Source organism: Spinacia oleracea, chromosome 2 (assembly GCF_020520425.1).
Source record: "Spinacia oleracea cultivar Varoflay chromosome 2, BTI_SOV_V1, whole genome shotgun sequence".
Classification (NCBI taxonomy): Eukaryota; Viridiplantae; Streptophyta; class Magnoliopsida; order Caryophyllales; family Amaranthaceae; genus Spinacia; species Spinacia oleracea.
In genome coordinates this window covers 35255297-35271177 of record NC_079488.1, presented here as the reverse complement: position 1 = coordinate 35271177, position 15881 = coordinate 35255297, and the positions used below count along the sequence as shown (strand labels likewise).

Sequence of the window (15881 nt, the reverse complement as noted above, 5' to 3'; positions counted from 1 at the left end):
TTCTAACACTAAAAAAACACCAAACGTACTTGCAAAGAGGCGGCCCACTCTAGGCCCAATAAAACAAGGCCCACTCGGCCTTGAACCGTGACATCGAAATTCATCAAACCCCAAAAGAGAACCACATTATCATATTACCAAAACATGAGGGTCTAACCCACGCAACCCAAAGAAATCAAAAAGAAATCAAATTCAAACAATAAAAAGTTTGCTCAAGAAAAAAAAACTCATAAAAAATAGACACCGCCCCCCGCATCAACACGCACCTCAGCCCATCCAAAAGCCTATACAAGAATATTCATATCTTCCACACACTAACCCCATTCTCAAAACTGTTTCGAGTCACGAATAGAAAAAAATAATCCGGACAAAAATGCATCTCACGCTAACAATCAAAAAAGTCTCCGAAGTAGCCTCAAAATTGATTTTAAATACGAGTAAAAATCAAAGCACTAAAACATAAAAAACAAAAAAAAAGAAATGCAAGAACACGTGAAGCAAAGCGTCAAAATTGACCGCCCAAATCATTTTCAGTGCCCAGGGCTGGGCGCCGAAATCTTTGACGCCCCAGCCTGGGCGTTGAAACTCTCTGCCTGCCTAATTTTTAGAAGTGCTCGTCATTTTATCCGCACATAACGGAAAAATAACGAACACTTGGGGGGTACAGCACGTATCCAAACAAGCTTACCAAAAAATATAGCCATACAAAAAAGTCAAATTTCGTTTTTACATAAATACTTACGGCAAAAAACGGTAGACGAGGCGAAAATAATGATAATACTTCACTCATTTGACCGATTAAGTAATATGCTACCACCTCAGAGCATATCTATTAAAATCCGGCATCCTAGAACTTATTCTAGCCAGAACTACGCGCGACCTGATTCTGACAAGATATCCTTACCAAGGATTCGCACTAGTACAAAATAGGGAATAGAAAACACTCAATAGAGAACGGTTAAGTTTGTTAGACGTTGTCTAGGAGTATAGAGAACGCATTTCTATTATAACAGTTGTGTGAAGAAAAGAATAGAGGACGATTACCTTACCTAACCGTCTTGTATTCTTTCCCTAACGAAAAAAGTAAATTAAATTAAATAAAATATAAAGATGTATACGAAGTACACGTTAACGGTTTTATTTATTTTACAAATATATTTTACAAAAAAAATAATTATAATTTAAAATCTTTATTATATTTCTACCCTTTTCTCGTGAGCCTTGTTCCCCCAATTCCCCCAATTCCCCCAAACCCTCATCTCTTCCTCTTATTCTCTCACCCCCAAACCATTAATCTACCCATTTCTGGGGTACATTAACCATAGCCGCCGGAGCAGTTCAAGACTCGTACTCCCTCTCTTCCTTGTGCTTGTTTACATTTTACCCTCTATTTTGTTGCTTCATTGATGCGGTGTTGGAGGCGAAAAGCGCACATGGGTGCCGTTTGGTTCACAAATTAAAGCCCCAAACCAGACTCGCAAACACGCGGTGTTGCTACCGCTCAATTGTGTCATCACGAGGTGTCACACTCACCCTAATCTTCTTTTCTCTCATAAATAATGGTGAAATTGGGGATGTTGATTGTTGATATAGGTATTGATTTAGAAATTATTGTTTGTAAAATTTATATGGATGTATGTGTGCCTTGGTTTTTATGCTTTTGATTCCTAATTAAACTAGAATTGTTTTAGAATTGAGTAATTGATGGTGAAAAGTAGACGAGTCTGGGTATTTGTTGGAGGCCCTCTTATTGGTAAATATTGAAGTTTATTTTCCTATTCATAGAGGATAGGTTCATGTGTTTTAGTTTTGTAGCTCTACAATTTTTGTCATTGTGAAAATTAGAATTGTGTTGTTCTTTTCAAAGTTAAATGTAGTTATACTAGTATTACAATCACTAGCTAGCTGCTTATACAGCTAGCTTAATTTGTAATTATTAGTATTTGTTCTTTTAACTTAATTTGCTTATTTTTCAGAAAATCAAGAAAAGTTTAGGAATTTTTTTTAAATTTAGAAATGTTCAGACAAATTAAGAAAAAGAATGTTGAGAAAAAGTAGAGAGAAGTATCGAGAAGGAGAAATTAAGTGAAGTTGAGCAAAGTTCAGAAAAATTTAGAAGTGAGGAAAGTTTATACAAGGGTTTTTTCATTAATCGATCTTTTAGGTTTTCTGCTATTCTTCTGTCACAAGGGTTGTATAATTTTGTTGGCATTGAATGAAAAAATGAAGGTCTCATGAAATATAAAACGGCCTATATTTTCTGTTGAATGAACTCATTATAAGTATCTAATTTGTATGATAGGGATCGTTTAATAACTATGTGGCTTTTACACAGGAGAAATGCTAAATTGCTAAATTTTAGCCGACTTAAACATTGGGAGATGAGTCTACATAAGGCATTGCCCCCCTAACTGTAATAGAATTTGGTTACTGAAAATTTAGCTAACTAGAATCTTCTTTTTGCAAAGATGTGAAAATTCAAACTCATGATTTTTATTTTCCGTTGAACAAACTCATGATGCAACTATGCAAGTATGTAATGATCTGTTATCCCCCTAAAAAAAGATGAAAATTTTGATTATTAAATTTTTTTTTTATAAAATTATCAATCTTATGTAGCTGATTAAACTTGGAATGATGCAAGAAAATCACCATGCCCTTCACAAGAGAGTGGATCAGCTTTGTACCAGTGCAATTAAGTGGACGGAGTTAAAGAGGAAAACAAAGGTATTTCGAGTACTAAGTGTTCATTCCTCTAGCAAGTGTTGGACTAGTTAGCTCTCTATAATTCATAATTTTGTTTCGGATGACCATGACAAGATCTTTTGCAGCTGCAAGTATTGTCGTGGAACGAGTATAATCATTGCATCAGAAATGAAAGATTCATCTATTTGTTATACTAACAGTTGTGTTTTTGGGATTGTTTCAGGATGTTGATATGAAGGTCATCTCGTTTACTCAGCAAGGTACCTTTATATATATTATGTTAGCCAATGGCGTAATAATTTCCCGTGTTACACTTCCTCAACCCGATTCTACTGGTGGTACATTGACTGATTGACATAAGAGGTGCTACATCTTGTACCTATGAGTAATTTTTTTTCCCTGCATAGTCATCCTGATTTCTTATTATGTATCTAAATCCATATCTCCAAAGATGCTTAACGTGTCAGCTTGTGTGTAGGCTCCAACAGTCGGGCTAGCTTTTAACCTTTTTTTGTCCAAACCCGTCTGTTTTTAACAGGGCTGTTTCGAGATGCTTTGTTTAACGGGTTCATTCATGCCTTCTGGCCGGGAGTGGTGGCATTAGGAATGTGTGAGGGGGTCGAAAAAGCGCGAGGCTAATGCGTGACCTGTCCCTCGTGGGTGTGACGATTATTTTTATTCAATCAAGTGTAATTGGATTTCCTGTGAGTATACACCCAATTGACTAGTAATATAGGAGTCGCCATTCAGTTTTTAACGACAATGAGAAAAACTGACAAAACCCGGTTATCGTGACATAAAGGGAGTACAATTATGTTTGATCGACCACGACGGCCGTAGGTTCCCTTGTGATCCCTGGTGTGGGGATCTCTCAATATACACCCGCAAGGTAGAGATTGAGGGTTCGGGGGACTGTAACTAACCAGAGGAGTAATTCGCTCGTTGATAACTCCAGAGGCAGGATATTCTTACTAGCTCAGCATAAATAATTGAAGGGACATGCGTTAACTATTAAACTAATCTGAATTGATTTTAGCAGTATGCAACATATAATACTAATTCGATCGTGATTATCTGATTTCAATATCATTAAGGGACCTAGCATGATAATCCGATTTCCCAAAAATATTATATTTATTAGGCGTGATAGAATAATCATATTAGGTTAGTTTAACAGTTCATAAAAAGGGCGAGGAAAGCAGTTAAATCATCGAAAAGGGATACATTACGACGCACCCTTGAGAGGTGCGTCAGGGTTCTCAGAAAACTAACCACTTTGACTTTGCTATTTCTCCTTTTTATTTAACGAATCTCGATTATGGGACAGGATACGTTCTGTTCGATTTATGGATCGATTGCGACAGAACGCGTGAACAGTTTCCCAGCGAGAGGCTTGAGCTCAGGGGTTTTGAGTCAATACTCAGAATATATTATGTGTTGTTGTGTGTTGTTTCACGTCGAAACTAGGGGTCTATTTATAGGGAAGAGTTCGTGGAAAGATAGAATTGCAGAGTTCTAATCCACAAAGAATTAGGAAAAGAAACGTACCCAGGTATTTTCAGCGCCCAGGCCTGGTCGCCGAAGATTTCGGCGCCCAGAGACAGGCGTTGAAAATAGGGTCTGGGCAGTTTTTGTTTAGTCAGATTCGGATTCTAAAATCCGTAGAGTTTGAGATTAATTTGAGTCTTTTAGCGCGTATCAATTTGTGACGGAATGCGTCTGGGCCCGTTACGAACTCTAGGCTCGTTAGGATTTTAATTAATACGTAACTCTTATTTCCGAATCCTATTAGGAATAGGATTCTCGCGGTTTTCTATCTCATTTAGGATTTATGTTGGAATGCAACATCTAATTCTGACAGGTTTCTATCTTTTATGATTTTCCACTTTTAGGAGCTACCTTTTACGGCAGTTACTATTTTTAGCAGGTTTCCATAAATAGCAGGTTTCGGGTAAAATGAAATGGGGAATCGAGATTCGTTTATTTTATAGGAGATGTGTTGTCAAGTGGAGTTTTTATGCTTTCATCATTGAACCTTTTCCTTGCGGGAATGGGGACAAAAGTAGGTGTCTATAGTTAGCCCCCACTTTGACTGAGTCTTGGAATAAGACGATGGTCAAAGTATTAGACGGAGTGCGTCGCACAAGCCATGGTGTATGTGACCTTTTTTGCGAGGGTCTCACGAGCCCCCGAGTGATAACATTTGACTTAAGGGTCATCACTTGAAGTGTCGACATATCCCTCACGTGTCATTGGGATTTGTCAACTGATAGTATAAAAACTTCCTCACTTTGTCATTGGAAGGATCTAAAGATGTGTAGAAACCCCCTTACTTTGTCATTGGGAGTAACTACAGATGTTTTCGAAATTAAAGCTGTAAAGTGTAATTGGGCCTGGCCAAGCCCAATCACGAGGTAAAACGTTTTTAAAGATTCTCCATTTCAGGGCTGGATAAACGAGAAAACCCCCTTGTTTTTATAGGAAGTAAAACGAAGGAAAATCCAGTACCCTTGTTTTTATAGGAAGTAAAACGAAGGAAAATCCAGTAAAAGTTATCGCTGCAGCGACTAAGGACCTGCGCTGTTAGTGACGCAGACCCCGCCCGCTGAAGGTGGGCGATCCTGTCCTCTGAGGGGGACCCCCGTCCGATAGAAGTGGACGAATCTGTTTGATGTTTTTGAAAATAAGGACCTACGGGGTTTGTGAAGTAGACCCCGCCCACTGAAGGTGGCGAACCTTGTCCGCTGAGGGTGGACACCCCGTCCGCTGAAGTGGACGAATCTGTTTAAATTTTTTTTGAAAAAAAGGACCTACGCGGTTTGTGACGTAGACCCCGCCCGCTGAACGTGGCGAACCTTGTCCGCTGAGGGTGGACACCCCGTCCGCTGAAGTGGACGAATCTGTTTTGAAATTTTATTTTGTTTTGTTTTTTTGAAAATAAGGACCTACGTGGTTTGCGCCGTAGACCCCGCCCACTGAAGGTGGCAAGCCTATTTTAAATTTGAAGTTTTTATTCTTTCGAAAACTGAGGATCTGCGCGGCTAGTGACGCAGACCCCGCCCGCTGAGGGTGGGCGAGCCCATTTTGATTTTCTTATTTTGCCTATGTAGAAGGGCTTTTGTGATTACAACCTGTTGGTGGGTCGTAATTTTTCCTGATTAGATGTGTCCTATAAGTGGGTCCACATTGTGTATATTTTTGTTTAACAATATCTTTTGAGATATCCAAACATGTTATGGTGCGTGGCGCGGTCTGGGAATGTGATTTTGATTGCACGCTTTTTGTTGGAGTCCACTTTTCGTGAGCCCCCAAGTGTTGGGGCTCGTTGGTCGTTTTTCGCGTCTTATAATCATGTTTGGGGTCACGCTCGTATGTGCGAGCGATCTCCTATAGTAGTGTGCTATTTTAGTGAAGCCGTGGAGTGCGACTTTAGCTTTCAGGCGACATCCGATTTCGGCTTGGCCCGAATTATCCCTTTGACAGACAGACATTTTCTATTTGGAAAACCAATGATTTGACGATACATGTTTTTGGTGTTTCGAAGAATGACCATGATATTTAACTTGCTTTTTTTTTGAAAAGTGTACATGAGCGTTTTCTGAGATGAGTCTAAGTTTCGACCAAGTTTCAAGGTTATTATTATTTTTTTCTTATTTGGGAGCTAAAGGTGCTTTGGGCTTGATCTTACTTGTAATAGGGCCTCGTGCTTTAGCAACACGGTCTTAAGTCCTTTCCTATTCTGTGTTTTTGCGAAATCTGGGCCTTGGGCTGTATTTTCAGCGCCCAAGCTCAGGCGGTAAAAATTTCGGCGCCCAGAGGTGGGCGCTGAAAGTTCTTTCCTGGTAATATTTGATTTTCGGATTTCTAAACACGTTTCCGAATGGGATCAGGATGTGTATTGGGTGCGTTCAGCTATATATAGGGGGTAGGTACGTCCTTATTTTCCACCTCTCAAATTTTTTCTCTCTTTTTTGCTGTGCTCTAATTATTTACTGCTTTTGCCATGTCGACGCCTACTTTCTCACTCTAACGGACTGTTAGGCGTTGGCTACGAGCCCTTACTCCCACAGAAAAAGCTTTGTTAAAAGAATACCATTTAGAGACACTTTTAGGCTTACAACAAATTAATATTGATTATAATTTTCAGCATGCTGCCCTAAACTTTTGGGACTCCGATCATCATGTTTTTTCCTTTCGGGGCAATGAATTATGTCATTTGCCTGATGAATTTGCTGCGATCCTTAGTTATCCTACTAATGTTACTCCTGTTACCCCTGACACTATTGAAGAGGGTAAAACAACAATAAGGGCTTTCCTAGGGCTAGATGATAACATGTTTGCTGAACTTGTTGTAGACGATAAGGTTAACTTGGCAAAACTCGTAAAACATTATTTTAGGCCTAGTAAGAATAAGACCGAACAAAAATTGAACATTCGAGCCCTTGTATTTTGCTTGTTGAATCATTATTTGCTGTCGAATAATAACGGTGAGTTCGGTGACATAAAGCTGATTCCCTTGATTAGCCAGATTGAAAGTTGCTATTCTATTATGCCGTTGGTTGTTGCTGAGACTTTGCTGAGTGCGGATGAGCTGAAGAAGGATGCCAAATCCGATATTTTTAAGGGAAGCCCCCTATTACTGCAGGTAATCTACTTTTTTTCTTTGCGCACATATACGCCACTTTTTTCTTTTTTGTCTGGGACTGAGTTACAGCGCCCGGGGCTGGGCGCTGGAATATTCGGCGCCTGGTCCTGGGCGTTGAAACTGCGCCCCAGGAACCTTTTTTTTTTTTTTTCATTATTTTGATTCGATCGTACCTGTTTTTGCAGATTTGGCTTGCGGAACGGCGACTTTTGGAAGCTCCTGCCGATCCTAAACATTATCCCCATATAGCTTTGGGTAACCGAAAATACTTGCACCAAGGCCAGGACGAGGCCGAATGGACCTCCTTTTTTACTTACGGCATTTGTTCTATTAAGTGGGTGGTACCGTGGCGGGGTTTGACTACTATGACAGGGGGGTCTGATGTATCGGTTTATATTTCTTTGTTGGGGCTATCTTGTCCCATTTATATTTTCCCTTACCGAGTCATGCGTCAATATGGTTTAAGGCAAACTATCCCCTTTTCTTATACGGTACCACCTAAGGTAGCGACCTTTGCACAAACACGGGTCTTAGCGTGGGCTAGGTATTATGATGGTCTCCCGCGTTGGGCTGTAGCTACAAATGGGTTTGTGGGTCTTTCTGAAAACTATAAGTTGTGGATGAGTTCCGATGATAAAGATGTGAGGACCGAGGCCCGTAATGGAGAGCCGGCTGAGCTTTTGATACCTCGTATTCGTGTTAAGTATGAGGGTCCTGATTCTGTCAGACCTCGTACTTATAGTTTTAAGACTGTGAAAGCTCGTCCTGATCGAAAGCGAAAGGAAGTTCTTCCCCGTTCCAGTGTCAGGCCTAAAAAGGTGCCTAACATGAAGGGGCCTGCTGTTGTTAAAAGAAATGCAAGCTCTCGCGGAGATCGTCGCCGGAACAATGTATGGGTTAGGAAGCGCTCATCCGCCTGTAGAAACAGTGGCTGGTCCAGTCGATGATAGTAATCCTTCTCCCACCACTGTTTGTGCCATTGAGGCTGAGCAGGCTATAACTGAGAATGTTTCTAAAGCCTTGGCATCTTTGGAAGTTAGTGTCCAGGAGCCCGTTCTTATGGAGATTGATATTGGGGCAGCGCAGAAGACTATGGGGATGGATCCTGCGAACATTGCTCTCTTCAAGACTTTATTTGATGATTTGGAAGAACTAGAGTAGTGTAGTTCTTTGCTAGGGTGTATGTGCCCTCTATTTATTTCAGTTGTGTTTGTTTTTTATTCCTAGCACTTTGTTTTCCTTCTTATTATATTTTAATAAAGGCATATTTTTAGTTTCCATTCAATTTTGTTTATATGTCTTAACACTTTTTACACAAAGAATATAATTTTGTTATTATTATTTGGACCGAATCCCTGGTAAGGATTGCCTACGTATCTTGTCAGAATCAGGTCGCGTAGTTCTTAACTTTAGAATAAGTTCTAGTATGCCGGATCTCGGTAGATATGTCCTGAAGTGGAAACATATTACTTAATCGGTCAAATGAGTGAAGTATTTGCCATTATTTTCATCTGTCGTTTTCCATAGGTTGCGTAAAATTCGACCAATTTGTTGGTAAACCTATTTAGATACGCACTGTACCCCCCAAGTGTTCGTTATTTTTCCGTTGCGTGCGGATAAAATGACGAGCACTTTTCGAAAAAAGGAAAACTTTGGCAGGCAGAGAGTTTCAACGCCCAGGCTGGAGCGTCAGAAATTTCGGCGCCCAGCCCTGGGCGCTGAAAATAACTTGGGCGGTCAATTTTGACGTTTTGCTTCACATGTTCTTGCGTTTATTTCTATTTCGTTTTTTTTGCCTTGATATTTTTCTTCATAGTTAATTTTTTCTATTGGTGACTCAAAACAGTTTTGAAAATGGAGTTAGGGTGCGGAACTTATGAAGATCTTTGTGGAGGGTATGATGGAATCTTATGTGAAAGCTGTCGGTGGATTCTACGTTTTATGAATTTATTTTTTGATAATATTTGCATTTGTTTTAAATTTTTGATTTCTTTTTGATTTTGGGTTGCATGGGTTGGCTCTCATGATTACATTGGTTGGCTTTTTAGGTTTTGAGGATGGGATAGTGTGGTTTATTTTGTGGGTTTCGGGAACTGGTTCACATGGCTTTATTTCAAAATCGAGTGGGCTTTGTTTGTTGGGCCTATAGTGGGCCGCTTCTTTATTTTTTTTTTTTATTTTGCAAGTACATTTGGTGTTTATTTAGTGTTAGAATAAAATTTTAGGAAAAAATATTACGCCTTTATTGATTTGGGAAAGTAAGGAAAACACACTGAAATAAAACTGACCCATATTCTAAAGGGCCTTAGGACCATCTAAAGTCTCTATTATTTTTTCTATCAATCTAAAGAACTACTAGGTGCTTTTTACTAATGGTTCTCTATGTGGCTCAAGCCTGGGGTTTAGTCTCATAAAACTTTGGTCCTTCACCGGTACTCATCTTGAATTTCATTCCTTTTGCGTTGACCCACTGATATATCTTCACCCATCCGTTCCCGACCTCTTCTAGTGTTGATGTAGGAGAGATTAACCGGGTTGGATCAAAACCTTCATCTTGTAAAGCTAGGGTAGTTATCACAGTCTCGTTCTCCATAGGCCTCAATTCGTTAAACAATGTCCATAGAGCCTGGTTGTCCAATATTTCAGCTGTTTTAGTCTTGGTGAGGTGGGGTGCCTCATCCAAGGTGTGTCAGTCATTAAAAATTTCAAATCCGGGTTTTAGCAGATCATCCCGAACGAAGGGTTCAGGAAAATCACAGCATGGGTGTTCTTCTCCTTCCCGAACAAACATCCCGTTAAGGGTCCTTTGATATGGGGGAAGGAGGGTGGTTTGTTTGGCTTTGTTAAGGCGTAGCCTAGATAGGCGGTCAACAATATCTTCCTCCGTTGGTTCATAGCCTAAGGCAAAGGGAGTAGATTTGTCGGAAAAACGATGGAATGTGCATTCCTTTTTCCTTATGCCCAATGGGATTCCTGGGAAATAACCTTGAGCCAACAGCATTCTAGGGATGACTCGGGATGCATGCGGGTCTAGGAATGCTGGATCATAATCTTCGATGAACTGGATTGCTTCTTCCATTTGAAACCCATAAAGGTCATCTGCAGTTTCGGCTGTTCCAACCATAGTACAACTGACGTCGAGAGGAGGGACGCGGATTTCTAGTATTACCCCGTTATGGTTAAGTTTAACCATTTGGTGCAAGGTAGAAGCCACACCTCCTAAGTCATGGAGCCAAGGTCGCCCCAAGAGGAGGTTGAAAGTGGGCTTGATGTCGATTATTTGAAACTCCGTGGTGCGTGCCACAGGCCGCCCGTTCCTTTGAAGTACACATAAGATCCCAGATGGTAATCTCAGCCTTGGTTCTTTTTCAGTTGTTTCAGGAGAGGATTTTCAATGACTTCCGCGACGGTGGCGTGCCGCCCGTTCTCAGGAGTTTGCCTAACCGGGATGTCGCCCATAGGAGGTGGGTGAATATCCGGTTGGTATATCTTTCCGGATCGGGTGAGGTTGTCGACCTCGGGCTCCTGAGGGGTGGTGTTAATGAGAGCATACCCGGGCCAAGTTTCAGTGAAGAGGTCTTGGCCCGAGACTTGAGATAGGTAAATATCTTCAGCATCATCGTTCCACACACCGCACACTTCCCCCTCGATTCGATCCATTGGTACCACAGCGAGTGGTGCACCTTGAGATGTAATATACACCGTGGGGTCGAAATTCTCTGGTTGGTCGAGAGAGATGTGACAAGAGCCGAGTGGGCTCTTGTTGTTGTTGGGTTTGCCAACGTTAGGGAGAGGTATCACTTCATCCTCTATCATGTCCTGGATCGTATGTTTTAGATTCCAGCAGTTTTCAGTGTCATGCCCATTTCCTTGATGGAATTTGCAGTAAGTACCTTCGATCCAATATTTGCTTTTGACAGGAGGGTCACGGGTGGGGCCTATAGGTCTCAACTTTCCTTGATTGGTTAGTCTTTCAAAGGCTTGTACCAAAGTCGACCCTAGTGGGGCAAACTTTCGGTCTCGGACCCATCTTACAGGGTATCTTCGGGCGGGAGTCTCTTCTACAGCATGGACTTCTTGGGCTTGGGATATGTTACCCCGATTATAGGTGTTGTTTTTATATGTGGGTTTGCTTTTTATGGTTTTGGCGAGGTCATCCTCGATCTTTATTCCCACATCATAAACTCTTTTGAAAGTGTCAAGTCCCAGGTACCTAAGGTGTTGTCTGTAAGCCGGGTCCAGGTTATCAATGAATTTTTGGACCAATTCTGTTTTGGGAGGCCTATTGATTAGATGGGCCGCCTGGTCCCTCCATCTAGCAAAGTAGGTCGTGAAACCCTCATTTTTCTTTTGGAAGAGAACTTCCAGCTCGCGCATGGTGACTTGGAAATCCATGTTCGACGAGTATTGCTTGATGAAGACATTGACAAAGTCTTCCCAAGTGGGGAAGAGCTTAGGGTCCTGGTTATAATACCATTTGAGCGGCACATGTTCCAAGGACAAAGGAAAGGCAGGTAAGTACATGGACTTATCCACGCCTTTCAAGTTCATGGCATTCATAAAGCTCAGTAGATGATCACGGGGGTTGTCTGTGCCTTGAACTTTGGTAAGTCAGATGAACTGAACTTTTTTGGTAGTTTGCCAGGAAAAGGTTCAGGATCGAGGGAGAAGTATTTGCTCCCCATGGTTTGTTGTAGGACCATTTTTTCAATCCTTTTCTCGTTATCGAGGTCACTTTTAGCTTGCGCAGCCGCTAAGGCTTCATTTTCCATTTTCAATTGGCCCATGAGTTGGATCATTTGGACCATCTGGTCTCGCAAATCTTCGATGGACATGTTTGGAGGTGCGAATCGAGGTTGGGGAAGCGGAGATCCTTGAAATGAGGGACGACGGATGGAGCTTGGAGTTGCTAGACTTGGTGATGTATCTTCGAGACGCACTAGCCGTTGATTCCCTGATCGGCACCAAGTGGCAGGACCGGTCCTAGGCATAAGATAAGCTAAAGTTTAGGTTCCCAAAGTTTCAAGCATTACTTAGTGTAGACTTCGACTCTCTAAATTGGTTTTTCACTTTTTCGCTCTTTCTTCTGTCGGTACACTTTTGGGGGGGTTTTTTTTTATTTTGGTCATTCTTTGGATTTTCGAAACACTTGCCTGTGTGACATTCATAGTTGTTAGCATGTTCGGTTTTGGTGCCGAGCATTGCCGTCGTAGGAGGCCTAACGACGACACAAAGAGTTATTAATTTTTCGCGAGTCGCCTTTGAAATCGAGTGCTTTTCTTACGCCCTCGTAGCAATTCTTTTGATGAACATTTTTTGTGCTACGTACTTCCTTTTTGCTTGGGCACCGAGGCTGCTGCGCCTGACCAGAAAGTCAAGCAGCAACTTCAGCGCCCAGCAGTGGGCGTGAGAAATTTTGGCGCCCAGCCAGGGGCGTTGAAAATGCGTCCCTGGCTGGTTTTCGTTTTCTGTTTTCTGTTTATGCGACTTCGATTTGCGTGCTTGCCTAATAACGTCCTTTACGCGTGACAACGTTTGTGGAATTCGTTACAGGCCATCCCGAGCGTCGCTTGTTTTGTGGCGATCATTCGGGTTTGCGGAACACGTGCTTCGGTATAACTCTTTGGCAAATTAGTATATGAATGTTTGGGCAATTTTTAAGGTCATTGGTTTTCTAGGATAGTTTGTCACACAATCACATATTTCGCTACACATAACTACATTACAAACATGGATTTGAAAATTAAATATGCCACGTAGTTCATGATAGGCTTCTATGGGTAGTTTATTTGCGCCTGGCTTGGTACCGCTTCTATCGTACATCCAACACATGCCCCGGTCGAGGTACTGTCTTCAACAGACGAATTTCGCTCAAGAGGCCAACCCGCAAGTGCAAGCCAAGGGGGCATGCAGGCGAGAGGGACCTAATGGGCGAGCGATTGGGTTCGGGATAGGTGTACTACCTGCACAAGTACCGAGTGGGAAACATGCGCGGCGTATGCACCCCCTATTGGCGAAAAGGTATCCTTAGTCCCAACTCCCGAGGGAGCCGAGATTCGTTATGATGTTCTGCCCGTTCACATTAATATGCTGATTTTCAGGTCGTCCCAACTTGATGGGGAAATAAACGCGGGGTAGGATCGTTTCACCCTTCGGCTATTTTGATTACCTACAAACACGAGTATTTCCTTCACTATCCCCAGTGGAGTCGCCACTGTGAGGGGGTCGAAAAAGCGCGAGGCTAATGCGTGACCTGTCCCTCGTGGGTGTGACGATTATTTTTATTCAATCAAGTGTAATTGGATTTCCTGTGAGTATACACCCAATTGACTAGTAATATAGGAGTCGCCATTCAGTTTTTAACGACAATGAGAAAAACTGACAAAACCCGGTTATCGTGACATAAAGGGAGTACAATTATGTTTGATCGACCACGACGGCCGTAGGTTCCCTTGTGATCCCTGGTGTGGGGATCTCTCAATATACACCTGCAAGGTAGAGATTGAGGGTTCGGGGGACTGTAACTACCGAGAGGAGTAATTCGCTCGTCGATAACTCCAGAGGCAGGATATCCTTACTAGCTCAGCATAAATAATTGAAGGGACATGCGTTAACTATTAAACTAATCTGAATTGATTTTAGCAGTATGCAGCATATAATACTAATTCGATCGTGATTATCTGATTTAAATATCATTAAGGGACCTAGCATGATAATCCGATTTCCCAAAAATATTATATTTATTAGGCGTGATAGAACAATCATATTAGGTTAGTTTAACAGTTCATAAAAAGGGCGAGGAAAGCAGTTAAATCATCGAAAAGGGACACATTACGACGCACCCTTGAGAGGTGCGTCAAGGTTCTCAGAAAACTAACCACTTTGACTTTGCTATTTCTCCTTTTTATTTAACGAATCTCGATTATGGGACAGGATACGTTCTGTTCGATTTATGGATCGATTGCGACAGAACGCGTGAACAGTTTCGTAGCGAGAGGCTTGGGCTCAGGGGTTTTGAGTCAATACTCAGAATATATTATGGGTTGTTGTGTGTTGTTTCACGTCGAAACTAGGGGTCTATTTATAGGGAAGAGTTCGTGGAAAGATAGAATTGCAGAGTTCTAATACACAAAGAATTAGGAAAAGAAACGTACCCAGGTATTTTCAGCGCCCAGGCCTGGGCGCCGAAGATTTCGGCGCCCAGAGCCAGGCGTTGAAAATAGGGTCTGGGCAGTTTTTGTTTAGTCAGATTCGGATTCTAAAATCCGTAGAGTTTGAGATTAATTTGAGTCTTTTAGCGCGGTTTTCTATCTCATTTAGGATTTATGTTGGAATGCAACACCTAATTCTGACAGGTTTCTATCTTTTATGGTTTTCCACTTTTAGGAGCTACCTTTTACGGCAGTTACTATTTTTAGCAGGTTTCCATAAATAGCAGGTTTCGGGTAAAATGAAATGGGGAATCGAGATTCGTTTATTTTATAGGAGATGCGTTGTCAAGTGGAGTTTTTATGCTTTCATCATCGAACCTTTCCCTTGCGGGAATGGGGACAAAAGTAGGTGTCTATAGAATGCAGCAGAGGAATGAGTATTTTGTTGAAAAGCCCCGATGGCCATGTTGTTGGAGGTGTATTTGGTTTATTTGTTACTGTTAGTCCTGTGCAAGTACTATCCATCTCTAAATTTCAGTAAAATATTTGAATGAATGACGGTGGATTTGTTATTTCTTGAGTAAATCTGATTCAATAATAAAATTAACTGATTGCAGGTTATTGGGTATCTAGCTCTGTTGGTGCTAACTTCATGCCTTGTATTATCACGGATTCACGGTCAATGCTAGCGAGGTGAATATTGGAAGATCATGATGTGTAATTGGTAGTTATAGAAGTACCCTCAAAATTTGGGAAGATTCTTTGTACATGTTTCAATTTCATTTGTAATAACTGACGTTTTTATTAGTTCAAGAACATATCTCGTCTAAATCTAGAATTTCTTGTTTTGAAATCTTTCCTAAAAAAATGTGAATTTTTTTTTTGGAAAAAGAGAGAGAATAGAGAACGGCTAACTAAGGAAACCGTCCTCTATGTTTGTGTAAAAGAGGAAGAATAGAGCACGCCTGTCTAAGCAAGATGTCCTCTATTTTATTTAATACATAACAGTTAAGTGTCTCAACCGTTCTCTATTCATTCTCTATTTTCTGATTTAAGTAAGGGAATAGAGAACGGTTAGCTGAGACCAGCATATTCTATTCATATGTATATAGAACGCCTATTCCAAGCGTCCTCTAAACTATAGAGATCGCTTAGCAGGAGAATGGTCTTCAAGCGTCTTCTAAAGCCTATTTCAACAGTTCTCTATTCTCTTTTTTGTAGTAGTGTCGGTCCAATCAAAAAACAAACATATATAAATTGTGCAAAAGTGTTAGACATGTAAAAATATAAAAAGAAGGAGAAACAAAAAATGAAAATGAAAAAATAAAATACGCCTTTAATGAAAAATAATAAGAAGGAAAACAAAGTGCTAAGGAATG

The 15881-nt window shown here is 41.1% G+C and overlaps 1 protein-coding gene across 18 annotated transcripts; it reads left to right on the top strand.

Moving 5' to 3' along the window:
- The first annotated feature begins 1215 nt into the window (after positions 1-1215).
- Positions 1216-15355, top strand: LOC130467816 (uncharacterized). 18 transcript variants are annotated; one of them, XR_008927751.1, is made up of 6 exons: positions 1217-1520; positions 2645-2727; positions 2930-3069; positions 7235-7351; positions 7537-7606; positions 15120-15355. XR_008927751.1 is itself a non-coding variant. In XM_056836701.1 (5 exons), the coding sequence occupies exons 4-5, from the start codon at positions 7256-7258 to the stop codon at positions 8296-8298; spliced, it is 858 nt and encodes a 285-aa protein (XP_056692679.1). In that variant the 5' UTR covers positions 1216-1520; positions 2645-2727; positions 2930-2966; positions 7235-7255; the 3' UTR covers positions 8299-8636. The 18 variants fall into 18 exon arrangements, 11 of the variants coding, with proteins under 11 accessions (XP_056692679.1, XP_056692680.1, XP_056692681.1 ...); XR_008927750.1 differs by lacking the exon at positions 15120-15355 and having other exon boundaries at positions 1216-1593; positions 2930-2966; positions 7537-8636; XM_056836701.1 differs by lacking the exon at positions 15120-15355 and having other exon boundaries at positions 1216-1520; positions 2930-2966; positions 7537-8636.
- Positions 15356-15881: the final 526 nt, after the last annotated feature.